General features: G+C 47.8%; 11 protein-coding genes across 11 annotated transcripts; 5 read left to right on the top strand and 6 right to left on the bottom strand.

The window, feature by feature from the left end:
* Positions 1–1015: 1015 nt before the first annotated feature.
* LY89DRAFT_669779 (uncharacterized protein) lies at positions 1016–2442 on the top strand (the record flags this gene model as incomplete). The annotated part of the gene is made up of 3 exons (XM_018213125.1): positions 1016–1203; positions 1250–2169; positions 2225–2442. The coding sequence occupies 3 exons, from the start codon at positions 1016–1018 to the stop codon at positions 2440–2442; spliced, it is 1326 nt and encodes a 441-aa protein (XP_018070601.1).
* Positions 2443–5083: 2641 nt separating this feature from the next.
* On the bottom strand, positions 5084–6690 carry LY89DRAFT_734355 (NMD3 family protein; the record flags this gene model as incomplete). Its single annotated transcript, XM_018219902.1, has 2 exons — positions 5084–6572; positions 6620–6690. The coding sequence occupies 2 exons, from the start codon at positions 6688–6690 to the stop codon at positions 5084–5086; spliced, it is 1560 nt and encodes a 519-aa protein (XP_018070600.1).
* Positions 6691–7084: 394 nt separating this feature from the next.
* Positions 7085–7765, bottom strand: LY89DRAFT_78081 (uncharacterized protein). The gene has a single exon (XM_018222421.1). It carries the CDS (start codon positions 7613–7615, stop codon positions 7217–7219), a length of 399 nt encoding a protein of 132 aa, XP_018070599.1. The 5' UTR covers positions 7616–7765; the 3' UTR covers positions 7085–7216.
* Positions 7735–9013, top strand: LY89DRAFT_697492 (putative alpha-ketoglutarate-dependent sulfonate dioxygenase; the record flags this gene model as incomplete). Its single annotated transcript, XM_018216908.1, has 4 exons — positions 7735–7887; positions 7940–8669; positions 8718–8767; positions 8816–9013. The coding sequence occupies 4 exons, from the start codon at positions 7735–7737 to the stop codon at positions 9011–9013; spliced, it is 1131 nt and encodes a 376-aa protein (XP_018070598.1).
* Positions 9014–9174: 161 nt separating this feature from the next.
* Positions 9175–10347, bottom strand: LY89DRAFT_669776 (uncharacterized protein; the record flags this gene model as incomplete). The annotated part of the gene is made up of 3 exons (XM_018213124.1): positions 9175–10039; positions 10088–10133; positions 10182–10347. 3 exons carry the CDS (start codon positions 10345–10347, stop codon positions 9175–9177), a joined length of 1077 nt encoding a protein of 358 aa, XP_018070597.1.
* A 315-nt stretch (positions 10348–10662) lies between these two features.
* LY89DRAFT_782531 (kinase-like protein) lies at positions 10663–13489 on the top strand. The gene is made up of 3 exons (XM_018222590.1): positions 10663–11748; positions 11920–12174; positions 12227–13489. The coding sequence occupies exons 1-3, from the start codon at positions 10928–10930 to the stop codon at positions 13404–13406; spliced, it is 2256 nt and encodes a 751-aa protein (XP_018070596.1). The 5' UTR covers positions 10663–10927; the 3' UTR covers positions 13407–13489.
* Positions 13490–14164: 675 nt separating this feature from the next.
* On the top strand, positions 14165–19420 carry LY89DRAFT_646723 (sulphite reductase hemo protein, beta subunit). Its single transcript, XM_018211933.1, has 4 exons — positions 14165–14468; positions 14567–14715; positions 14770–19155; positions 19205–19420. The coding sequence occupies exons 1-4, from the start codon at positions 14333–14335 to the stop codon at positions 19232–19234; spliced, it is 4701 nt and encodes a 1566-aa protein (XP_018070595.1). The 5' UTR covers positions 14165–14332; the 3' UTR covers positions 19235–19420.
* A 24-nt stretch (positions 19421–19444) lies between these two features.
* LY89DRAFT_78011 (uncharacterized protein) lies at positions 19445–20526 on the top strand. The gene is made up of 3 exons (XM_018222356.1): positions 19445–19699; positions 19785–19939; positions 20019–20526. The coding sequence occupies exons 1-3, from the start codon at positions 19523–19525 to the stop codon at positions 20443–20445; spliced, it is 759 nt and encodes a 252-aa protein (XP_018070594.1). The 5' UTR covers positions 19445–19522; the 3' UTR covers positions 20446–20526.
* On the bottom strand, positions 20464–22574 carry LY89DRAFT_77913 (uncharacterized protein). Its single transcript, XM_018222271.1, has 2 exons — positions 22328–22574; positions 20464–22282 (listed from the first exon to the last, which is right to left on the bottom strand). Exons 1-2 carry the CDS (start codon positions 22440–22442, stop codon positions 20607–20609), a joined length of 1791 nt encoding a protein of 596 aa, XP_018070593.1. The 5' UTR covers positions 22443–22574; the 3' UTR covers positions 20464–20606.
* Positions 22575–23235: 661 nt separating this feature from the next.
* Positions 23236–24274, bottom strand: LY89DRAFT_586751 (DUF1753-domain-containing protein; the record flags this gene model as incomplete). Its single annotated transcript, XM_018209384.1, has 2 exons — positions 23236–24174; positions 24233–24274. 2 exons carry the CDS (start codon positions 24272–24274, stop codon positions 23236–23238), a joined length of 981 nt encoding a protein of 326 aa, XP_018070592.1.
* A 324-nt stretch (positions 24275–24598) lies between these two features.
* LY89DRAFT_782527 (ras-domain-containing protein) lies at positions 24599–25858 on the bottom strand (the record flags this gene model as incomplete). The annotated part of the gene is made up of 6 exons (XM_018222589.1): positions 24599–25022; positions 25076–25354; positions 25413–25542; positions 25589–25677; positions 25730–25755; positions 25812–25858. 6 exons carry the CDS (start codon positions 25856–25858, stop codon positions 24967–24969), a joined length of 627 nt encoding a protein of 208 aa, XP_018070591.1. The 3' UTR covers positions 24599–24966.
* Between the last annotated feature and the right edge of the window lie 226 nt (positions 25859–26084).

The following is a 26084-nucleotide window of genomic DNA, read 5'->3' as shown; positions in this document are numbered from 1 at the left end:
ACTCCAAAACAGCAAAGAAATTCGTAGTTTGATAACGACGCCCTACTTAGGTGCGGAATGTTAAGACCGTTCATGAGCAAGATATCTCACACTCTCCACATCATACCTTCTTAAGCTACCATAATACGGGAGAGTAGACACGTTGTATCTTGGTTGCATGGACAGTCCTCGGAGATCAGAAATCGACCTCGTCCTGGTCCCGCTAGTTCATCTGCGTTAGCAAAGTTTGACTCGTAATATCGCTCACCCATACGAAGTAACCGCATATTTCGAAGCATAGAAATGGTGTCACCTACAGGCAAGTCTTCGTCTTCGATTTGAGCACGTAAGAAATGGTGAACACTGAGCACATTCCTGGTTCGGTCAAGCACAAGGTTGTTTTTGACGAGATCACTTGTCGAACGTCCGGTTCCAAGCCTGGAGAAAGAAATACCATTGGAGAAAGTGGAGCATCTGCTTGCTCGTCCTTACGTCTTTTCCAGGGGCGGGATGCTGCCATCTAGATGCAGAAAGACAAAGTACCTGGGATATTACTGTTCCAGAGTTTGTGGGACAATACGAAAGGGCTGAGTTCCAAGTGCGAACTAAGATCTGGATGCAGTAGTGTAAGAACGACCTATCTTCCCTTCTTCCCTGAAGAATCTGCTTTTCTTCTCAAGTGTATTAGCTTGGTCGAGCGAACAGGTGAACCTGCTCGATGTAGTGGTGCCTTTCGACCCAAAGCCGGAATCTTTCTCCAAGGGATCCAAGGGAGTGACAGTATTACGTCACGGTAAGATGACCTTCAACTGAGGCTTTGGATTTGTTGTGCACGCAGAGGAGTTGTAGTAGAGAAGATATACAGAGTAAGGTTAAATTGACAAGGTTGCGGCGGGTTCCGTGCAAACGGAGGAAACGACCAACAACAATTTTTGAGACTCGCCGATGACTTCGACAAGAATATTCGCACAAACCCTTATGAGAACCCAGTCATTTCCCCAGACTCACCTATCGCCATGAAGCACGAGCCTATGCAATGGAAGAAGTCCCCAAAGTACCAAATCTCGTAGCTACGACCGGCGAGACCTATTGCACAACAATAGCGAAATCCAGAATCCGCGAAAGCATCCCCCACAACGGCGAAGGTTGCGATACTGGCAGCGAAACCAGAGATGTGTTCTCAGAGGAAGACGAAGAGCTCAATTACTTCAAATCAGCTCAATGGTGTGTCTCGACGCTCCCCTCGCAGCTTCAATCTAACAATTTCCAGGACATCGGACGGAACCAGCCTCCTCACCTCGAGCGCCGACAACACAATCCGAACCTTCATTCTCCCTCCAGACCTGCTCTCCGAGCCCTCCGCACCCAAATCCATCACTCCCTACTCAAAACACACGTACCCTACCGCCATAAACTGCCTCACACCCTACCCACTATACGATCTATCCGACCCAAGCACAACCCTTTATCTCTCCGCCCCAACCTCACTCCCCATCCGTCTCACGAATGCCCTCTCTCCATCTCCAATCGCAGTCTCGACCTACAACCTCGTCTCCCCCACCACTGAAACGTGGCAAACCCCCGCCTCCATCCTGTGGTCTGCACCCGGCCATTTCCTAACCGGCACCGATTGCTTGATTTGTGTCTTCGACGTATCACGCAATGGCGAGGGACCAGTTACAAGGTTACCTACCATTCCATCAAAACGACATCTGATGAAAGGAGGCGGTGTCGGTATTCGAGGAATCGTGTCTGCGCTGTCTCAACAATCGGCGGAGGGCATGATAGCTGCGGGGACTTGGACCAGATCAATAGGTCTCTACGACGCTGGTGGGATGGGCGGTACTGTTTCGGTGTGGAATATCGCTGAGGCGGCAGATGAGATCGCGAGTATTGGAGGAACAGGGATCACGCAAACGGTGTGGAGTGACTGCGGCAGGTATCTTTGTGTGGTTGAGAGGAAGAGTAACGGAGTTCTGGTTTATGATGTTAGGGTTACGGGAAAACTTGTTTCTTGGTTAGAAGGGAGAGGCGCGTACACGAACCAGAGGCTGGGTGTGGATGTCTTTGCGACGGAGAAGGGAATGGAAGTTTGGGGTGGGGGAGCAGACGGTGTTGTGGGGGTTTGGGAGGGTGTTGGTGTGGTTGAAGGGAGTCAGGAGAGGGCTTGGGAGTGGAGAGCTCATGATGGTAGGTCGGACCTCTCTATGTTTTACATCATGACTAAGAATTATAGCTCATATAGGTTCAACTGCTATGCATCCGTCTGGCTCAGTTGTTGCTACTTGCTCTGGCCAGCGCGGTAGGCTAGGTCTGGAGGATGATAGCGACGATGAGAGCAGCGATGATAGTCATGAAGACTCTGATTCTAGTTCTGAATCCGAATCTGATGACGCTTCATCGCCAGCTACTTCTTCACCTTCTTCGGATGTAGACAATAGTCTGAAAATATGGAGTATATAACAGCTATCCTCGCGCTCTACAGCACCAGAAGACCAAAGTTAGAATTAATTCTAACCAAGAAGCTAGAGCCCAAAAAGATTAGCTCTATCCAAGTCTCTAAATGTACTTTCGCAGCTCAGTTACAGCTACTTCACATCATCACTTATTCGCAGCCGTACGCATCGACCGAAAAGTGTTGGCATTCATGCGGGTCATGATGTTTGTCCAGGATGCCGTTGTTCACTGAGTGGGTCATACTTGGTTGGCTTGCACCGAATACGAATCTTCAGTCAAGTTGTTCAATGCAGCTGAATTCTTCGATATGCACGAGCTTATTCAAATCTTATGAACAGCAATGCTTTCCCAAACGTGCCAAAATCCATGCAGACCAATTAGCGTACACAAATGCACCTTGCGCATAGCCAGGAGGATCAATCCTGGGTTCAGCAACTCTCGCGTTCTCTATTCGTTCAATGCATCGTCCACAGCCTTTTTCGCATCAGCCAGAACTTCTTTCGCACGCCGAAATTTGTCTCTGGTGCCGTCGAGTTCCGTGACGATGCCCTCCAGTTCTCGCCTGATATCCCTTTTCTTCCTTTGATTAGCTTCAGAAACCACTGGTAGCTCTCTGAGATGACGGATCGCCCTTTGGAGCTTGTCATACGAACTTAAAAGCCAGCTTGCGATGCCGAAAGGAGGCGCAGAATGAACTGCGGTAATGACTCTGTCAGATCTGCGATCAGCCATGATCTTCGAAGGATAACGATTGACTGGGTGTATCGAATTTGTCGAGTGGGGATCGTGAAGAGGAAACCGTGTGTGCTCTGGACTTGACTTCGATTGTGAAGTCGAGGACGAGGTCTCCATATATATTGTTTCCGGACATGTTTGCTTATTGCTAGGTGTGAGAATGAGTACAACCCACCTCACTTGAAAGTCACTTTGCCATGAAATTATGACTCTGAGCTAACACAAATAGACTGGGCTTGCCATGTGCCTTAAATCACAAACTTTCAATGACGTTATCTGCTTGTGCTATGAAGCTCTTTTTCTCGCATCTGGAGCGAAAGAGACTATGGATCAACAAGTTCTTAAAAGCACATCTCTAGTGACGTGGGGTGCAAACACTCTTCTCCTTGAAGACCAGAACTACGAGGTTATTAAACACTTATGCACAACTAGAATATCATAGTATGCTATGGTAACTTTACAATTTTGTCTACATAACTAACTCAATTCTCTCAAGTCCAACATCCAAGTACACATTCGAGCAACACATCTACACTGAGAAATTTCATTCTCAAGATGTAGGTCCGAAACAATTAGTTATCGCACTAACAACAGCATTCAAAATATCTTCTAATTCAGCCCCAAGCTTCTACTCCCCAGGTGTACCATTCACTAGTAACGTCGCCAAAAGAGCAAGAAAGTCACCCGTCACGGCAACCGCAAGGCGTAGTACCGACGGAGGCGTCCTTACGGGCTCTATTTCCGCAATAGCATTGATGGAAGATTTCTAAACAGTCCCGCAGCTATAAGCTCGTTTGGATCCACGAAGCCGGGAACCGTCCGGAACAGTGTGTTCATCATTGGAAACGGGACTCTGTTCCCATCCGCATCGTGCATAATCGGAACAGCGAGGCTTCGAATATCGGCGAATGCTTGAGCGGCGCGCCGTATAATTGGCTGGGGGATTATATTGTTATTGTCTAAGTGGATGTTCAGTAATGAGGGTAGGACTATATAGATCCTGTCAAGGTCTGGATTGAAATAGGTCCGGGTCCATCATATGCTTGGATGACTCTTCGTCGAGCAATCTGGGCCCGGTATAGCCTTAGAAGTTGCAAGATCTCGATGTTCATTTGTTGGTTGAGAACGCGAAGGATTCGTGGATCAGTTGGTGGTACTTGAGGACTGGAATATGTGAAGCGGGCTCGAAGCGCATTTCGATCTGCAATCGACCCATCAGCTTGTCGCACAATTCTTAATTCTCTTGTAACCGTCAGCTCGATAGTGCGCCCGCCTGTGTGTGCGAGATCAAAGGCATATTCCTAGATTCTATTTCTCACTTCTATTGGTAAGCTATTGAGGGTGGAAGTAGCTGGGTTGGCTAAGCGGGGAAACCCCATTGCTTGCGGCAATTCAGGGCTAAGAAGAGATTTCTCAATGGGGGCTTTCCTGTGGAATGAGCAAGTGCTCCGTCGACGAAAACGTCATATAAACCTTCAGGGAAATCATAAACGGCGGAAGATGTTTAACATCTCGACACATTGCTTTGTGATCCGCAAGCAGATGGTTGCTTTGTTGACGAGGCTCCACTCGAGAATATTGAATACAAGCAACGCGTATCGACGGACAAAGAGAGGAGAGAGAGAGAGCGAGTCGCCATCCTCAAATAAACAACAGATTACTTTCAGCAACACATGTTAAATACCTGTTGCCTTTGACGCCGAACGATGCAATAAGACTAGACTGCAATGCTAACAAAGAGAAACCTCGTCGAAATTAGAAGTCAGAGAGTTAAGATGGAGAAAGGATGTCGCCTGACGACTGCGATGTAAAGACTCATTCTTCTATGCTATGGTACGAAGCTCAAATGACCCTGTCCCCGTGACCAGCACATCGCTTTTCCAAACGCCAACGAACCAGAGTATTTGACGACCTAATGCTCATCGTTAACATGAAGCTCGTCGAACTCATCTAGAAGCTCATTCATGTCAATGTGCGGTGTCTCATCCTCTCCATCATCTGTCTCGACAACACTCATAGCTTCAGCATCAAGCTTAGCTTGCTGCTGAGCTTTATAGAGTGCCATGGTTTGTCTGAGCTCAGTATCTTCTTCCACATCCCGCAAGAACATTTCGTAATCTCTGTCCATCTTCTCTTGGTCTGCTTTCTTGGGTAGGAGATCACCTTCGTCCCTAGCCATGCGCTTGAGACGCCAGTTACGATTCTTGGACTTCTTCTTTCTGGCGTAGAACTTCTTGACGAGCAATACATCAGGGATTTGCGAGGAGTATGTGTTTGATTCCTCCAATGCATCGTAATGAGGGTTGTTGAAGTTCGTTCCAGTCAGCAAGTAGCCCATCACCGAGTCTCCTGGATGTAAGACATTCCCGAGATGTGTGCGAGTGTAGTATGTTCTATCGTTTGATCCGAGATCTGATGCTCGTGCCACTGTGGCTTCTGCGAGTAGCCATCTTCCCTTCTGGGCCCCGATGGGCTCAATATCCATGATGATGAATTCCACGAGTTCCTGCACATCGGCAAGTGGTGCGAAAGGTCCTCGCCAGTAAATTGGTGTGCTGATATCTGCGGTTTGGAGAGTACTAGGGTCGAGAATGTTGAGAGATGTGCCTATCCGGTAGCATATGCCGAGTGGTGAAATGTTACCAATCTGCTTTGCCAACCTGATGGGTATCGCCACAAGATCATCTTTGCATATCGGAACCAATTCGACAGAGTATGTGAATTTGTATGATTTAGTAGAGGTGTGTATATCCATAGAAATGAGTTCTTGGGATTTCTTCCATCGGACTGGTGCTACCGAGTTCAGGAAATCAACGAATTTCTCGGCCTGGTTCCGTGCTGAGAAGAAGAAATCGAGACCATCTTTCACTTCCTTGATGTTGATTGTGTCCTTGTGTGCGCCGTGCTTGAGAATGAGCTGTTCAAGGTAGAGGAAGGTTCTCTTGTGTGGGACTTTTTGTCGGACTTGCACGCATGCTCGCCATGTATTCGCAGTATAGGATTTCGCACAGTCGGGACATTGTTGGTATGCGACGACGTATTCCACCTCGAACGCCTGCTGCAGCACAACTCCCTCAGACACCGAGTCTTGAATTGTAAGCTTGACCTTGACTCTTCGAGAATGCGGTTCTGTCCATATAAAGCTCGCATCTATGATCCTGACTTTGTGCAAACCTCGTAATTTCTTCAGACAGAGGGCGAGTAGTTCTCTCGATTCGGGGGCTGCGACAATCCAGGACGACGGAGGAAGGAGCCATCGATCGCAATCTCGGCAGAAATGTATGGTGGCTTCACGCTGAATGCCTTGTGATACATCGACGGTGAGCTTCACACAGTCGTAACAGAGTGCTCCCGCTGATGTTGTACCATCGATCGCGGCACCACAATTACAGCATAGAATTCTAAAAATGTATTAGCTAGAGCTCTGCTTCAGCTGGGATCTACTCACGTTGCTCCCGTCTGCTGATCTCTATGCTGGGGAGCAATAGAGATAGGCGCATCCAGATCCATAGCAGACATGTTTGCGGTGATGCTGTGTATTCTTGTGTATGCTGTGAAGAGGAAACGAAACGATAAGAAAAATATAGGATTTGCCCCGCGGACGATAGCCGAGAGATTTCTCAGCCCTTCCGCCACCGAGTCACTAGCCACTAGTGGAAAGATCTTGTGACAACGGAATTTATATCTACCACAACAAGAAAACATTTAAAATCATTCAGACATATCTACGGAGTTTAGGGACAATGGCGCAATACCGCGAGAAGAAGTATTTCATCACGTGATGCTATACACAAAGGACGTTCAAGGTTCCATTCTTCTGCTTCAATGCAGCACCTGTTTCACCTGTTTGCCAAAAGGAGGACATCAGTACTGGAATTACGTGGTAGGAATTTTGCAACTATACATCTGAGGTCGTGGTCACATCCGTTCGTACATAAAGATTAGTTTGTGCTATTTGCTTGCAGATGATCTGCTTTTACTCAACAGAATCAAATGATTGACAGAGGAGAGCTGAAACATTGATCAATTCCATTTGATTCGTCAATCACATACAATCGGCACAGTTCTTCTTGGTGATTCTATGTAGTGGCCCGAAAAACACGGAACCGGGGCGGTGAAGATTCGGCGACGGCGACATTTTTACCTCATTGGGATGCCAAAAGGGGCTGGTGTTACTCTTTGCACAACAAGAACGATAAGTACGTTGTATGACAGGATATTTGCCACAATGAGGTTCTCGTTGAGGAGGACAACTTCTGTAATTGCTACTCGGTACACGCCGTGACTGGACCGGTTGACTGCATCTACTACATGAATGCCAGGCGCAGATGATGTAGAGTAACGTGCAGCACGAATTGAAGTATCCAATGGAAGATCTAGGAACGCGTGGGAGAGGTGCCGTCTTTCGTCCCGAACATAGGTGATCGAGGACAATCCTGAGCATTGCATGATATCCTTACAGATAATGAACTCGGGACCTTGATGAACCAGAGATATAAGATCGCCCTAGGCAATGCAAGTCCTGAGTATCGCACACAGTCTGATTTAATTTTGATTTCGAGAATGTCTCCAGCAGCGATTGCAGTTCCGGTCAAGGCCAACCAGACCACGAAAGTTCCCACGGGTCAACTCAGTGGTGCCTTTCTAGATCTCGCTCCCATCGACTATGGATTAGAGGCCGAGAAGGAAGGTAAAGACGGAGTGGCACCTGCCAAGGTAACGGCCTCCATATCCTCCAATACCAATGCCTCTGTACTTACATCTTCAGTATCCTCACTATCTTCCCACTTGGCCAAATGTGAAATGGGCACCACTCGAACCATTCCATCATTGCGATCCAGGCCTAGACACGGACCCCAGCTATCCAGAGTTACTGGCCACTGGTGTCAAGTCGCTTGACCTCACACCAAGCATTGGTACAGAGATACAAGGAATACAGTTGAGCAAGTTGACTCCAGCCGGAAAAGATCAGCTCTCAAGATTTGTGGCTGAACGAAAGGTCGTTGTCTTCCGAGATCAAGACCTCGCCGACTTACCCATTGGCGATGCTGTCAATTTTGTTCGGTACTTTGGCCGTCCACATCTCCATCCGCTCTCAGGAGCACCCAAGGGGCATCCCGAAGTTCACCTTGTCCACAAAGCCGCAGGGGATAAGACTGCTGAACAATTCTTCAAGACCAAGATCAGTTCCGTCCTTTGGCACACTGATGTATCGTACGAGCGCCAGCCTCCGGGAACTACTTTCCTTATGATGCTCGATGGTCCATCAAGCGGAGGAGACACACTTTACGTGAACACAGCAGAGGCTTATAACAGGCTCAGCGAAGGATTCAAAGAGAGGCTTCATGGATTGAAGGCCTTGCATTCGGGATTCGATCAAGCCAGTGCCCACCTCCGGAAAGGTGGGATCATCCGAAGAGAGCCAATCATGAGCGAGCACCCAGTTGTAAGGACACATCCAGTGACAGGTGAAAAGTCGTTATACGTCAATCCGCAGTGTAAGTGACTGTATTGAGAATCATGAGACAGTTCTGACTCTTCTCTAGTCACCAGGAGCATCGTAGGCTACAAGCAAGAAGAAAGTGACGCCTTGCTGGTAAGCTTCATCGTCAAATGGCTAAAGTTCTGGTGCTGACCTAGGTAGAAATTCCTATACGACCATATCGCATACGGCTCCGACTTTCAGATGCGTGCAAGATGGGAGGAGAAAACGGTTGTTGTCTGGGACAATAGAGTCACTTTGCACTCCGCGCTCTTAGACTGGAAGGCCGGAGCTAGAAGACACCTAGCCAGAATCGCAGCCCAAGCTGAGGCTCCATTCGAAACACCATACGTGGGTTGAGGGCTGAGATAAAAGTGGAGTTGAATAGAATGCGTAGAAGATGGAATGTATTACTTCAGGCTGCTTCTTTCAGTACACATACATCCAGAAGTAGTATGGCGAGCTCGAGAGAACCTGAAGACTTTCGGTATCTTAATGTGGCGATGACCGCGTGTTTCCTCTCACAAGAAACCTGGAATGATGTCCAATTTGGCTTTGGCCTTCTCTTCTTCCTCTTCCTTCTTCCTTCTCGCGCGAGCCAGCTCTGACCTAGACATCCTCTCTCGCTGCTTTGGTGGTGGACTTGAAATCTCTGTCTTGACGGTCTTGGGTACATCTATAAAATCAGACGTTGAATGTTTTGACCGGGGCGCACGACTCTCATACGATAAAAGCAGGTCTGATGTCTTTGAATCTCTTTTCTCTGACACCAGATTTAGTTTCTGCACAAGAGTTGGCTTTCGTTCTCGACTTTCTAGCTTTGGTGCTGCATCAAGATCGCCATCATCGGCAGAAGATTCCGTTGCATCGTCTTCGAGAACTTTGGCTGACTGAGAAGATCGAGCAGTGAGACGAAATTGTGGAGAACCAAGGCTCATCCTCCGGGCCTGGGCTGACTGTTTGTATCCTGCCGCAGCACGAGTGGTGGCTGCTGCACTGACTTTGCTCAGGGAAGTGGCTTTTCTCCTTGGACTATCCATCAGACCATGAAGGCTCGTTCCAACATACGGTAATCCATCCCCATCATCACTGTCATCAGAAATGTCGGCATCCCCAACTTTTTTCCCAATCAATCCTTCCAGAACTGACTTCTGAGCTTTGGCTCGTTCGACTGCTTCAACTTTTCGTTTCGTCTGGTCAGGCATCTTACCAGCTACTGGCCGTGAAATGGAGCTGATGGTTTCTGCGTTCCGAGTTTTGGCTATTTTCTGCTGCCTTTTGTACTCAGCAGCGTGCAAATGGACAGTAAACTTTTGGGCAATAGTTAAGAATTGATCCTCAACCATGCGGTACTTATCATCATCATCCATGCCCTCTATCATAAAGCTGTACATTTATCAGTTCAAGTACGACACACGGCTTTGGTTTACCTACCTTTCTGGAGGAGGGTCAGGTGGTGGTGATGATGAACGAGGATCTTCTTCCTTACGTTAGTTTAGTTCGCGTCTCTTTCAGCCATTCCACCTACCTAGATCTGCTCTTTCTTTTCGCACTGAAGGTCTCAAGTCTGCCTGGTCGTCTGAATCGCCATTCTTGGTAGCAACTTTCTGGCGCTTCGAACTAGGCAGAGCAGGCCGCTTTGTACGTGCCACCGCGGTCGAGGTGGACGTTTGCCAGGGAAGTTTTCTCGGCATGACGACGACTTCTTGAAGAGCAGATTCGACAGCAAGGCAGATATGACTAGGTGTTCGAGCCAAGTCGGTAAGCAATGGTGCACCAGGCTTATTGATTCGATTCAAATTTGCGCCCCACCATCCAGATCGATCTGCAAGTACAATCCATCAAGGTAATCTAATCCCATATACCAAATCAACAAAGAATAAGTTCCACAAAAACAATCTCAGCCGCGTCGTCAGAAAAGAGTGGAGTGGGTCTGCAGGGACATATGCTAGCGGCCGCTAGAACATCCTTGTCGACTACCTATTTTGACTTCTCCATGAGGTGCTGACCGAACTCTTTAGAAGATCAAAGTCATAATCAAGACAGTTCATTGGAGATACCTTTGTCTTGTCATTTCAGCCCTTTGATTGACAGTTTTACAGCCCGCGCACTCAATCTGCGAAGAGGATACTTCTCATCGAGTCAAGGAACGCTTGACTGGTTGTGAAGATATGGTGGTTGTTTTCCGCATTTCAGCTCTGCTTCACTCATGTTTACCCTGCATTCTCTCATAACGATCCGCCGAGTCTCTAGCTTCATGCTGGAATTTGCGCAATGTCTTCAAGGTTCTGGGCTTCGTCTGAAGATGTGAGCACAGAGAGTGTGGATTCGAGCATTGCGAGTGTGCAAGATGCCTCACGTGATCCGTACAGCAGAGGGGAGCATCGTGGTCAAGAGATGGGAGGAGAGAGACGAAATGACAATACATCAATGGTACAACAGACAATGACAGCTGGTTCAGGGTCGCCAGACTTGCAACCCTATCAGCGTGCCAATCTCTTCTACCTCGCTATGATAGAAGGAAGATGCAGAACACAAGCAGCTACAGTGGTAAATTCTGGTCGGCCCGTCGACGATAGAGTGGGAGAAGATGATCCGGAGGTGTTGACGCTCTCGCGTCATATGTTCGATGAAGTCAGGCGAGAATTGGTCAAGGCTGGTATGCTGTCAGAGACGTTTGCGACAGGAGACTATCCTCAACTGCACACCTACCTAAACTCTTTCGACAACATCCTCGACAACATTGCAACGCAGCAAACACGCAACCTTGCTGAAGGACCTATACACGCACTCTCGGTTGAATCTGGGCATCTGGCACTTCCCAATCTCTCCAGCGCGCTTATTCCCCATCGTTTTGCTCAGCAACAACACTCCATCGCTCTCGCGGATGCCTCTAATATCCCATCACTTGCCAACAATACGTCGATTTTCCACCCTTCTCATAGTATTGCACCTCAAGGCTTCTTCGTTACACCAGATAATTTTCCAATGGTTCTCACGACGTCCTTTCAGACGTTGCTGCGACATCTGTTTCCAAATGAAGATCACTCCCTGGAAGTGTCTACGGTCTCCAATTATGCAACTGACTATACTCCGTAAGTAGTTTTCATAGCTTTGTTGACCGTTTGGATTGTAGAGGCTGCATCATAATGTGTGCGACTCTTTACCACTCTTTATGTCCAGCGTTACTGCTCTAACTTTCGATCGCAAAGCTGGCTCTCTTATTCGTCGAATTCTATACAGAATGCTGCTAACATTATTGTTAGACTGAGCAAACTTGGGTCAGGCGGTTTCGGAGCTGTCTATAAAGTCCGCCACAAATATGATCAAGCAGAATACGCAGTCAAGAAGATCATTGTCAGGGGTGAGAGAATACAGCAGCTTTATGACGAGAACAACATTGGAGAGCTGGGTTCTTTGATCAAGGAAGTTCAAACTTTAGCGAAGTTGCATCACCACAATATCGTCGTATATCATCACTGCTGGATGGAACCTAGGCCGTTAGACGAGAATGTTTCTAGGTGAGTTCAATATCCTGGTATATTGTCTGAATGATTGCTGAGACGAAAGTAGCAGTGGCTCTGAAGATGATGAGTCCAGTGAACTACAACTACAGGGAGATCCAGCAGCTGCTTCAGTGTCACTTGCCACATTGTCCATTGATAATGAGTGTGCTTTGAAGCGGGATATGAGAGCTCAACGTCGTCGAGCGAGTTCCAGTATTTCCGCTGAAATAGCTGCAGATATTGATACGGGATACATTTTATTTTCAGCTGAAGATTCCAGTGCAGAACCCAAGGATGACGAACTTGACGGCGAACTTGACGGCGAACTTGACGGCGAACTTGACGACGATAATGACGATATTGATGACGATGATGAGGATCATGATTCATCAGACGAAGAGAGTAATGGTAGTGAAGGAAACACAAAAGACGAGAAAGATGATGAAGACACTGAAGAGATTGTGCGATATGATGGACAAATTGTTCGGTCTCAAAGGAAGAACCTGAAATACGCAGACCTGGACCTAGTTCTTTACATCAAGATGGCCGCATATCCACTGTCCTTAATTCAGTACATCAGACAACCTACTGAGACGCCACTCCAAAGGAACCAGGACGAGCCGGACATTCAGCACTGCTACCATGTCTTGCCTACAATCAGAATCCTACTCTCATTGCTCGACGGAATTGAGTACATTCACCGGAAGAACATCATTCACCGAGATCTCAAACCAGCAAATATTCTTCTCCAGATCCTAGATTCCGCCGAACTTCCCACACAAGGCTATGTCAACATTAGTGACTGTAAGAGCTGTACCAGTACCAAGCCGACCTGGATCTCCCCTCGAATTGGGGACTTTGGACTAATTCACGACCTTTCCGCTCCACCGGCCCCGCTCCCACCCCCAAAAGCCGGTGGAAGCAAGAAGAAGGGACGGGAATCAAGTGCGGCCCCAGGCACAGCCACCTACCTTCCGCCGGGACTTCGAAAGTCCACCCCAGTCTGCCCCAAGTTGGACGTTTACAGCTTGGGAATTATTGCTTTCGAAATGTCCTACAAGTTTGGGACATTTGCAGAACGATCCGAAGTCCTGGACCAATTGAAGAGATTTGGGAAGGTGCCAGAGAGCTTCGAAGGTCACACACTGAAGGAGTGTATATTGAACATGGTGAAGGAGGATGTGGAGAGTCGGTGGGATTGTCCCACAGTACGTGCGCACTTGGTGGGAGCATTGGAGCAATTGTAAATTTTGTAAGAATAGATACCCAATGACGGCATTATGATTCTTTCCGTGATCGAGCGACAATTTGGTCTCTGTTATGTGAAGCGTGATTTGACAAGGTCGAATGTTCTTGATTTTTAATTTAATGTTGTCTTTCAAAATTGTCAAAGCCAGATGGGAAAGGTTTCTATTGTCGCAGACCTGTAGAGATCTTTTGAACTTTTGACATACTAAAATTTGGTGAAGACAATAGAGATTCTAAAGTACACTCTGATTGCCGTTGATTCACAGGCACACTTTGATTTGATATTCAAGACTACGGCGTAGTCAGGGGTCTAAAGCATGCTCGGGATGTCCTTGATCGATTGGCTATACATTTTGATCCTCCAAAGGGGAACATGTACGACGAGCAATCGGACTCGAAGTGTTACGAAGGAGCAGACAGCTCTTGGAAATTTATGTCAAGTAGTTTGTTAGTCAATTACATCTTGACATTTCAAATCCCGATGTTCTCTCCCATGTTACACATTCAATGGCGTGCTGCTCCACGAAACGTCTAAGCTCGAAGTCAATAAGTCATCGCATGCTCGCTTCGCATTCGGGGTTGAGTGAGCTGATTCAATATGTGGGTGTCGATAGAAATTGCGTGCTCAAGTTGCTGACCTTCGTGACTCGGTAACTGCGGGGCAAGCTCTCTCACTAATCCTCATGTGGCTTCTCTTCCCCAAAGGTCCCCTCTTTTTGACTAGATACACTCTCCCTTCCTAACCACCATTGCAGAGATTTTAACCAGTCCCGATCGCGCCATTCCTGAGGCGTAATTCGAGCGGTTGTCGTTGGCTGAATTCAAGGTGTAAATTACCCCTGCACGAAGCTCGGGAATGACTTTCACTCTCCGACTTTCGCCCCAGACGAACTAGCACTAAGAGGTCCAGGTCGAAAGAAAAATTATGGCTTTCCTCTTCCGCCGTCCAGATTTTGAGCAAGACTCAATATCTTCCTCTCCTCATTCGCATAGGAGAGACAATCATTATATCGACAATATGGCGGCCCCTTCATTGAAGATTCGCACGCCTGAAGAAGCAGGTATGTACAGTACTCCACTGCCGAGCTCCAATTCTCTTTTGCTGCGCCCCGCCTCATGCATCCAGTGCCACTCTGCTAATACCAATTGCTGGGAATAGTGGCAAGGATCGCATACTTGTCCAGCGACGTGATTGTCTCTGTCCAACCTTCCCTAGGAATCGAATCGGAATTCTCGTCTCATCTTCACAGATACGCAGGGCGCGGGGACAAAAGTCTTGTTGCTGCCACCGAGAACAATGTCCCAGAGGTCAGTCCAATATTTACAGATGTAGCAGCAAAATCTAATGCTATTATCTACTAGATTCAATCCATTAGACAAACCAACGATCCTCTACTCTCTGTGTTTACACCAATTCGCAATGGCCGTCTTGTTTCCGTCACCACGAGCTCCTCCATCCTCGTCTCCTCTGTGCCCCACCTTTACCGACTGGCAAACCTCCCAGTGGTCATTCATGTCTCACTCCAACCTTCACACTACCCCGACTACTCCTCAATCACATCGATACGGAATTCTGGCTTCACATTCCTTCAATCCGAGACGCTACAAGAGGCACAAGATATTGCATTGACAGCTCATGCTTTAGCAGTTAAGTCAGGCAAAGGTGTTATACATTTCTTCCATGCTGGCTCATCGGCACACGACAATCATATTCCTTTTGAGAACGTTGAGGTTGTTCAGGCCATTTTGAACCTTGATCTTGTCAGGGCGTTTCAGAACAGCAAAATTGGTGGCACAAGCATTTATGCCGACGATGGACGAGTTGCGACCATTGCAGAGACTCCGGCTCCTGTACCTGTTATTGCCAGTGCTATGGAAGGAGTTGAGACTACTTCCGCACCATCAGTGAATACTCCAATTGTATCCTCGAAGTCTTCTGTGGGGTCATCGAAATCGGGACGCGAAAGCAGTGTGGACAGCGGAAATAGTGTTTCTTCGGCTACGACTGTCGACGCAACTGTCATTCGACCTGTTACATCCGACGACATTTACAATTTTGTAACAGCGATTTGGGCTCAGTTCAGAGAAGGCTTGGGACGGGAATATACACCATTCCAATATTCCGGACCATCAAATGCCGAAGATGCTATTTTCATTTTTGGGTCTGACGTTGGCGCATTTGCACAAGAGATTGATGCTGCTAAGCCAAATGAAGTTTATGCCAAATCTGGAGTTATTACAGCACGATTATACCGACCTTGGTTGGGTGCAAAGCTTGTTGCGACTATTCCGAAGTCAATCAAGAGGATTGCGGTTCTTGAGCAGATTCGAAGGAAGACAACCAGATGGGGCCCTCTACTTTTGGATCTCCTCACTACTTTGAAGGCCGGACCAGGTGGTGGCGTTCAGACAATTGTCGGTCACCAATTGGGTTATATTGCTCCTCAGACAATTCCACAAGCTCTGCGGGGTATATTCCAAAATCTCAAGTCTGAGACGCCAATCCAGAACCTTGAGGTTGGTAACCACGATGGCCCCAAGGAGTCCACCAGCACCAATGGACAGCCAAAAGTTGAGTCAGCATATATGAAGATCTTAGATCAGATATTTGGACAGCGACTCTACTTGGCAAACGCTATTGGTTCTCAAACCGCAGGTATTTCGGCTTCTGTTGCTTCAAATCCCGAATTTGGATTCGGTTCTCTGCTAGCGAGAAAGGAGCACCGACAAAGATTTGTCACGGAAATTCAGCAAGCTGCAAAGTCAAGCCAGTTTATCACAGAAGCTGCCAAGCCCTGGCTTTCAAAATGGGTGTCAAGTGCAAATGACGAGAAGAAAGCAAGCGAGCTCGCAGATGAGATCATTGCTCGTCTCGAGACTGACGGTTCTCCATTGTCCCGCAATCTCTTGTCCAACAAGGGTCTTTTCCGAAAGGAGTCCTCTTGGTTAGTTGGCTCCGATGCATGGGCATATGATTTGGGCAATTCTGGTGTTCATCATATTATCGCATCTGGTGAGAATGTGAACATGCTTATCATCAACTCTACTCCTTACTCCGAGCAAAGTGCGAAGGACGCTGCACGACGGAAGAAGGATATTGGTCTCTATGCCATGAACTATGGCAATGCATATGTTGCATCAGTTGCGGTGTACAGCTCGTACACTCAGGTCTTGCAAGCAATGATCGAGGCCGATCAATTTGATGGTCCATCGGTTGTTGTAGCTTATCTTCCATACTTCAAGGAGAACGATTCGCCGTTGACTGTTTTGCAAGAGACGAAGAAGGCAGTCGACCTTGGATACTGGCCATTGTACAGGTGGAATCCACACAATGAGGAGCGAGGCGAGGAAAACTTTGCACTGGACTCTGAACGAATCAAGAACGAGCTTAAGGAATTTTTGGCCCGCGACAACCATCTCACACAACTTATGAAGCGTCATCCCGAATTCTCGTCAAGCATTTCTCAGGATTATGGTACTGAAGTCCGAGAATTACAGAAGCGAAAGGCAAAGGATGCATACGATCAGCTCTTAGCAGGCTTGCTTGGTGCTCCATTAACCATTCTCTTCGCTTCCGACAATGGCAATGCTGAGTCGCTTTCTAAGAGACTGGGTAATAGAGGCAAGGCTCGTGGCTTGAAGACAACCGTCATGGCTATGGAAGATTACCCGATTGAGGATTTGTCCGGAGAAGAGAATATCGTCTTTCTCACAAGTACCGCTGGTCAGGGTGAGTTCCCACAGAACGGTCGCGCTTTCTGGGACGCCATCAAGGATAGCACCGAACTCGACCTTGCATCCGTCAACTTCTCTGTTTTTGCTCTTGGCGACAGCCATTACTGGCCACGTAAGGAGGACAAGCACTACTACAACAAGCCCGGAAAAGACCTTGATCGGGTATTGTCAAATTTTGGTGCTAAGCGACTTGCGGAAACTGGTCTTGGCGATGATCAAGATCCTGACGGATACCAAACTGGCTACCAGACCTGGGAACCTCTTATTTGGCAAGCTCTTGGCGTCGATAAAGTTGAAGGATTGCCTGAGGAACCTCCTCCAATAACCAACGAAGACATCAAGCTTGCATCAAATTACCTTCGTGGTACCATTGAGGAGGGTCTTGCCGATCCCTCAACTGGGGCCATTTCTGCACCTGATCAACAACTCACCAAGTTCCATGGAACATACATGCAAGACGACCGAGATCTCCGAGACGAGCGCAAAGCACAAGGTCTTGAGCCAGCATACTCTTTCATGATTCGATGTAGATTACCTGGTGGTGTTGCAACTCCTAAGCAATGGATTCAAATGGACGATGTGAGCAACGACTTCGGAAACGAGACCATGAAGTTGACCACTCGTCAAACTTTCCAATTCCACGGCGTTGTCAAAGGCAAACTTAAATCTGCTATGCGCGGCATCAATAAGGCTCTCATGACCACTATCGCTGCTTGCGGTGATGTCAATCGAAACGTTATGTGCAGCAGTTTACCTACCGCATCAAAGTATCACAGACAAGTCTATGCTTGCTCACAGAAGATTTCCGACCATCTTCTGCCATCAACGACTGCTTATCATGAGATCTGGTTGAAGGATGAGAATGACAAGAAGACGCAAGTTGCTGGTGATGCCATTCAAGATTTCGAGCCACTTTATGGCCCGACTTACTTGCCAAGAAAGTTCAAGATTACCATCGCCATTCCTCCACACAACGATACTGATGTCTACGCCCATGATATTGGTCTTATTGCATGCAAGGATAGGCAAGGCAATCTCACTGGATTCAACCTTCTCGCTGGTGGTGGTATGGGTGTCACTCATAATAACAAGAAGACCTACCCACGAACAGGCAGCACGCTTGGATTTGTGTCCAAGGATGAAGTTCATATTGCCTGCGAGAAGGTCATGCTTGTCCAACGTGATCACGGTGATCGCAAGAACCGCAAGCACGCTCGTCTAAAGTACACCATCGACGACATGGGTCTCGACGTCTTCCGCGGCAAGGTCGAGGAATTGTGGGGCAAGAAATTCGACAAGGCAAAGCCATTCAAGTTCCAGAGCAACATCGACACATTTGGATGGCAGAAGGATGAGAATGGTTTGAACCACTTCACATTCTTCATCGAGAACGGCCGTATTGAGGATACTGCCGAGTTCCCAATGAAGACTGGTCTCCGAGAAATTGCTAAGGTTCACGAGGGCGAGTTCAGATTAACTGGTAACCAGCACTTGATCCTTAGCAATGTTTCTGACGAAGAATTGCCGAAGATGAAGGAGATGATGGCCAAGTACAAGCTTGATAACACCGAATTCTCCGGTCTGCGTCTTTCATCATCAGCCTGCGTCGCATTCCCAACTTGTGGTCTGGCTATGGCAGAGAGTGAACGATACCTCCCAGAACTCATCACCAAGCTCGAGGACTGCCTCGAAGAGAACGGTCTCAAACAAGAATCTATCGTCATGCGCATGACCGGATGTCCCAATGGTTGCGCCCGTCCTTGGCTCGCAGAGGTGGCGTTCGTCGGAAAAGCCTATGGTGCTTATAACATGTACCTGGGCGGTGGCTATCACGGCCAACGTCTGAACAAGTTGTACAGAAGTAGCATCAAGGAGGAGGAGATCTTGGAGATCATGAAGCCGTTACTGAAGCGCTACTCTCAAGAACGGGAACAGGGAGAACATTTCGGTGATTTTTGCATTAGGATTGGTATGATCAAGGAGACAACCGAGGGGAAGACTTTCCACGATGATGTAAGTTGCATATTCTATCATTAGAGATTGACTTGCTAACATGAAATAGGTTGCGGAAGAGGAATCAGATGAGGAATGATCGGGGTTAGCATTGCATGGCATTGGTCTTCATTTGCATGGCGTTCATGGCCCTCTTGCTTTCTACTTGAACATATGAACTCAAATGGGTGTTAGCTCTCTTGATGCAATGCTCTTTCTAACTGGCGGCTTGTTTGATGAAAAGAAATGCTGTACATAATAAAAATCGAAACTTGATGAAAATCATATCTGAAGCTTCAACCTGACTGGTCATGCGTGCTGCCACTTGCCCCTGTCTCAGCTCGCTTACAATACTGTACAGAAATCTTCAGCCTCACATCAGCCCTCAATGACCATCCTCTCTCCCAAAGATGATGAACAATTCATCCTTCACCTCATCTCCCCAAGCCATACATCACGCTATCCCAAAACAAACATGACACCTCCCAACAAAGACCCCCCACATAAACGAACCTATTTCTGCACCCTAGCAATCATCAGCCTGGACAGCGCAGGCAGCAAACACGTACCTCCCCTACCCCTACCCCTACCCCTCTCCCTCTCCCTCTCCCTCTCCCTCTTTCCCTCCTAACCTTATATACATAAAAAAGACCTCAACCCCCCTCCCACCCCACCAAAACCCCATCGCCCTAGGAGCAACAGCCCGCTGTTTCATCCAATTATCAGCCCTCTCAATCTCCGCGGCAGCTGGGGAGGACGGCTTAAGGGATCAGGGCGTTTGTCTAGATCATATGCTTAAACAAAGGTTTCCTCCTTTTCCTTTCTTTGCCCTCTCTAGATGACATGGGTGTGGAAGGCTGATGAGGGGTGTATTGTGGTGGTAGTGATGCGGTAGCGATTGTTTGTGATACGGGGGATGGGTTGGGCTGGAAGTTTGCGAGGGAAGTTTATTTTTATATTGTGGAGAGTGTTAATTTTGGGGGGACGGGGGAGGAGTTGGTTGTTTTTCTTGTGGGGAGGGATGGTGGCGGGGATCCTTTTGCTGATCCTGAAGAGGATGGATTTGAAGGGGTGGAAAAGGAGGTTGGGAGAGCGGAGGGTGAGGAGTTTGCGAGGGAGGTTGGGGTGCGGTTTTTGGAGTGTGGTGGAGATGGCAATGAGGTTGTGGAAGAAATTGTTAGGGTCATTGTGGGGATAAAAGGGGAGAGGGAGGGTGATGAGGGTGATGAGGAAGAGAAGGTTGATGTTGAGGAGATTTCGGGAAGGAGATGGTGGAGGAAGATAATTACGGGATGTGGAAGAGGAGAGTGATGCTTTTAGGATTTTTTTATTTACTATCGACATGCTATCCATACACGTATTCTATACAACTTAGACCATGACACATACAAGATCGAAAGCAACCTCCATACCAACGCCCGATAATCGACGATCCTACCCTGAACTTACAAACCAGCCTGCAACAGCCATCCTCAAATTGCCTCGCCAGAAAACAACTTCTCAAGAACCTTATTGATGACCGACAGAACGGGTGCAATTCTTGGATCATCCTTCTCCAAATCCAACACCTTGCTCGAAAGATCAATCAGATCCTGAACCTTCACCTCCTTCTCGACGTACGCAGGACTAAGGGGCGGCAATCCGTTCTTCAGGAGACGCGCGAACTGGATATCATCAGCATTACTCAATGGCGAGCTAGTGTGAAGCAGTTCTCTTTGGCTTTGCAGTTGCTCCAGGAGTGTGGCGGGACGGGTGGGTGACGGTTCATGCAAAGTCGCGTCGGAATTGGTGAATCGGACAGGGTTTGCTGAGAGTCGACCAGATGGGGTTGGAGTGGTGTTCTTCGTTTCACGATTGTTGAAGCCGAAATCGAATGAGGAGAAGACTGTGGTAGTGTCTGGATCGACGACGTGAGAGTTTTGGATTGACGAGCACCGGGGTGGAAAAGCTGCTGGTTTGGGACGGATTGGGCGGAAGCGGGCTTTCTTATTAGGTGTCGTATCGTCAAATACGGTTTGGTCTTGGGATACGGTATCTTGTTGGGAGCCAGGAGCAGCAGGTGGAGAGCTAACGAGGACGAAATCACAATCTCGGTCCATCGGAGACAGTTCAGTAGGTTCAGAACCCTCTCCAACTTTGATGCGTGGAATTGTGGTCAGAGTATAGGATTGAGTTGGTGGGGTTCGAGCATCATTCCGTAGTACTTTCATCTTGTCCATCGAATCTGTAACCCTCGAATCTCGAATCATAGCTGTAATGTCTTTCATGTAACCAAGTATGTCGATTTGCTCAGGCGAACATGTCGGTACAAATGTCTCGGCCAAAGAGGGTGCTCTAACATGTCCCTTTTCGACAGCTGGTGAGGCGGTGCTGGAACAGTTCTCCTTGCCTGGCGATGCCACAAAGGGTGACGACGCAACTTCTTGGACATTGCTTTCTTCGTAGCGATCACGGAGGGTTCGTCCATCACGACCACGATCAGGAGAAAACGAGCGCCTAGGTACTTTCCTCTCGTTTTTGTTATCCAAGCCACGAAGAACATCCCCAAGCTCCTGGATATTTACCAAGACGGTTTCAGGGTCACGACTGCAAAGTAGCAATCCCAGGTTGACAGGCTTGCTCGACGTCGTACTCTGTGCCTGGAGGGCAAACTCTTGGATTTTCCGACCCAAAGTTGGGATTTTGAATTGCGGGAATCCGGCATGTTGCGAATCTACCATGATAGAGCTTGTGGTGAATGAGAGGGAGAACAGCTCTGGAGCCGTAGTAGCAGTATCGTCATTATCGACTTGGTTGAAGTGGGTGTAATGCTCGAACAACTTGTTTTTCTTGTCGATGACCGCAATGTGTATCGATTGGACATTGAGACTGGCCAGTGGGATTTTGCAGTGTAAATGGTGGTATGACGGTTGGGTTAAGTCCCCTTCACCTTTGAGATCTCGCTCAGCCCCAAGGATCACGATGATACATGGATTCTCCCGGTCTTTGATGGACTCGAACGAGACTCCAACGATGAGCGCGCTGTCGTTGCCTTTGATGATAGTACAGTAGTTGCCATGATTCGTCTTCAAGCAGGCAAAGAAGCCTGGAGATACCAGACCACTTTCAGTCCAGAAATCTGCCATTGAAACCGATCTCGCCTTGGATACTACACGCGTTAATATTTCGTTGGTGTGTCATAGGGTAGACTTACCAAGTATTACTTGTAAAATTTGCTTTGGGTGAGATAAACTTTTGAGAGTTCCAGAAGTATCGAATTGAAGCTTCTCAGAACATGAAAGTGTTGTGGGATGTGGAGTTGTTTTCATTCACGTCAAGTAACCAAACGAAGCGGCCGATCCAGTAAACACCGATATCCCGACTAGACACTTGAACAGCCCAAGATTATTGAGACGAAAGCAGACAGCACCCGGAGGTACATTCTTTAGGATAGAGTGACGACAAATTGTTCTTTGAAGAAAGGCCAGTGGCATTCAGAAGTTCAAGGGCTGCTTATAGTCTTCATTTTTGAACCACATTTTGAGGAGTAGTAGAAGTTATCTGCAGGTCCGTCCACAAGACTAAACATCAATCATGTCTGAAGCACTTCCCAGACATCGCTGTAAGAGAGCTCAGGAGGCACTTATCAAGTCAAGACCTGAGCTAGAAAGTTTCCATGTCTCCATCGACCACAGCTATTACAAGAGCACACACGTCTTAAGCTATGAAGCAAAACAAAGCTCCAGGTCGTTGACAGACTGTCAAGTGATTTCCTCTATCAAAGAAACAAATACTGCCAAGCATTGGCAAAGCGCCTAGAAACGAAACCAGCGGGGTAAATCAAAAACAAGCATATCTAGGCAATCGTCATATTGAAGAAAATCTCCGTACTATACGGAATTACAGAGATCATAACCCATCCTATTAACTATCTTATTCATTATGTTGTTCTCCAGCCAAGACTGAACTCCATATGTACCATCTGGAAAGGTGTAAATCGTGGATACACCCGAAAAATGCCCGAACTGATCAAAGCAAGACCTGTGCCTACCCAAGAACGCCTTTGCTTGACTTCCACTGCCTCGTGTTCTGTGTTCTCCCTATTTGCAGTCCTTCACTAATTTACACCTTGCTGAGGTTGGCAGGTGGCTTCGGTGGTCCGGTCCCACTTCTGGCTCTTCGTTCTCGCTCTAAAGTGCCTGGAGGTCCACTGGAGGTCTTCTTGATATTGAATCGCCCATCAAGTCCCTTAACCCATTCATCGTCTGGACTACCACCGAGCCAGTAGTTCTCTCCTATGTTCACCATAAGTCTCCCGAGCTTGCCTCTCCACCCCGCTCCAGCTTGAGTTCCTTCTGCGAAAGGATTATCCGCTCTCGATTCGACGCTCCCATCCGTATGCACATGTAGCTTTGCCGATGAAGCGGCTTGTAAATGTCCACGCAAAACCTGTCTCGCATATGCCATCACCACAAGAATGAAATACACTCTAATCAATGTGAAGAACACCACTGCAATGATGCTCGGAATGCTCTCCTCGATTCCAACACCATGAGCCAGACTCGGGCTTCCGGCAGCCGCCGCCGTAGCTGCAACTCCAACAGCTACTGCTTCTTGACCTGCCGCAACACCTGCGGCAGGAGTCGCAATCACATCTACCTGACTAACGTTGTATTTTGGGTCAGTGAATCCAGCCGTGTCGCCAATCGTCCCGCTCCCAGGAGAGTTCGGAAGAGGCCTATTGGTAGCATCGGCGCTGATGGCCAGGAACCAGGTCACCGCGAAAGCGGCTGTGAATGCAGTATTGACGATCGTATCGATTAGATAGAACCATGCTAGCGCTAGACACTGGAAGGGACTCTGTTTTCGAATATGAGGCATGAGAATCGCGAGGAGGATGAGCGCCGCCACTGAGTACATGTACATCGAGAGCTGGAGGGGCGAAAGACTGAAGCCTGTGAGGACGGCTAAGAGACCGTAGAACCCGGTGACTTTGTTGAATATCATGGACAGAGATATTAACTCTGTTCCTGTTCGCAAGCTCATTACGTAGAGGAACGCCTGCGGAAATCGTCAGTCTTCTTCTGGCTGCAGTTGAGTCGAATGCGAATGCGCTTACCCTTGGTCGCGGAATCCGCAAATATCGTGATCTGAACCCCATTTTTGCGTCTGGTTGTGTATCGGTTTGAACGGTATAAAATGCTGCATTCGACGATGTGGTGACAGGAAGCAAAGATTGAGAGAGGACGTTCTTGAAAAACGCTGACCGGGTGGTTCGGATGTCGACGATCATATCAGCGCCAGTGAGCAAAAATGTCTTGGCAACCACTAAAGTAATAACACAGCCCAAGAGGATTTTAAAATTAATCCTGCATAATTGCACCAATTTTATTGTGGAAAGGGGCCGAAGACATTTTTGACGGCCACTAAGATATCTACAATCTTTAAATGGAAGATTAATAGCTCTGGTCTCTGGAGAGGCGGTGGAGCGTGAAAAGGACCCGTTTGGCATTTCATTTCAGCCTCCGTCTGGGGGCTTGTCACGCTATTCCCAAGTAACCTTAAATTAAACACCGCAGAAGAAATTCCGAACACAATGTCTCAGCCACACGTCTTAGAAGCATCTTCGCGTGGTGATGGAAGGCTGTCAGTCTAATCTGATTTGAGAACAAATCCTAACAAGTTGCTGGAACACTCGATATTCTACATTACTTTGGAGTACCTATGCCAAGAAGAAGGCCGCTATTCGGTATCATACAAATGCTGCCAAACCATAGAACGCTATGCTCATATCCTTGAACGTTCCCTATAACACAAGTAGATGAAGAGAAAGCCACCGAGATCGCAAACCGTTCAACAAGCACAACCTTCTTGGTTCTGAGGTGTGGGGTTGATGTTAACGTCAATCACTAATCCTACAGTCAGCACTCAATCGCCAAGCTCCCTCTCGAGGATAACTTACTTTGGTTTCCAGCGGCCGCAGAACCCTCTGCTCCCTCCATACCTGGTAAAGCTTGTGCTATCCTTCTGAATAGGTTCTTGACATTATGGCCGACCTTCGCACTCGTCTCGATGAACATCAAGTTGTTCTTCTTTGCTTCTTCCTCTCCCTGCTGGGTTGTAACCTCACGCTTGTCGTTCAAATCAGTCTTGTTTCCCACCAGCACAATGATCACATCGTTTCCACGCTCTCCTCGGACATCGTCTACCCATTTCCGCGTATTCTGGAAGGACTTCGCATCTGCAGGAGGTTAGGATCCGCCTTTACCAAGCTTCACTCGCCCACCAGGGTTCCATACTTGAAATGTCATAGACCACCACTGCCACACTCGAATCTCGAATATACGAAGGGATAAGACTTCGGAATCGTTCTTGACCGGCCGTATCCCACAATTGTAACCGTACCGTTCGGTCTTCCAGATACATAGTCTATCCAACATCAGCAAGGTCCAAAACTCTCCTCTGGTCTGCCTACTTTCGAGAGGAAATCGATGCCAATTGTTGCCTGGTACATGTTGTCGAAGGAGTCGTACATGAATCGTGTGATGAGAGACGTCTTCCCCACTGTCCATAAATCAGCAAGCTATCCCTTCATTTCTCAGCGACGTCTGCGTACCACTCTGCTCCCCTAAGAAGACCAATCTATGCCACTATTAGCTCTGTATTTCAACGTGGCCATTGTCGCACAGGACACGCACTTAAACTTCTTTAACGGATTATTGTAAGAGCCGCCTGCTTGCGCCATCTTGACTCTCTTGTCCGCACCACAAAGCTGTCTTTGTAGAAGGGATCTGTGGAGATATGGGTTATGAAATTGAGATATGTATAGAGAGTTTGTAGTATCGAAAGTTACGTCGATTATTGTTGCCTTGATTTGTACTTTATGGGACAAAGAAAGGAGAGCACTATGCAGTTCGGCGATCGCGAATCATAGAACGCTAGGATCTTGTGGTCGTTATCGCTCGCCCTAC

Source organism: Mollisia scopiformis (assembly GCF_001500285.1).
Source record: "Mollisia scopiformis unplaced genomic scaffold LY89scaffold_13, whole genome shotgun sequence".
Taxonomy (NCBI): Eukaryota; Fungi; Ascomycota; class Leotiomycetes; order Helotiales; family Mollisiaceae; genus Mollisia; species Mollisia scopiformis.
This window is presented reverse-complemented; position numbering and strand designations above follow the sequence as displayed.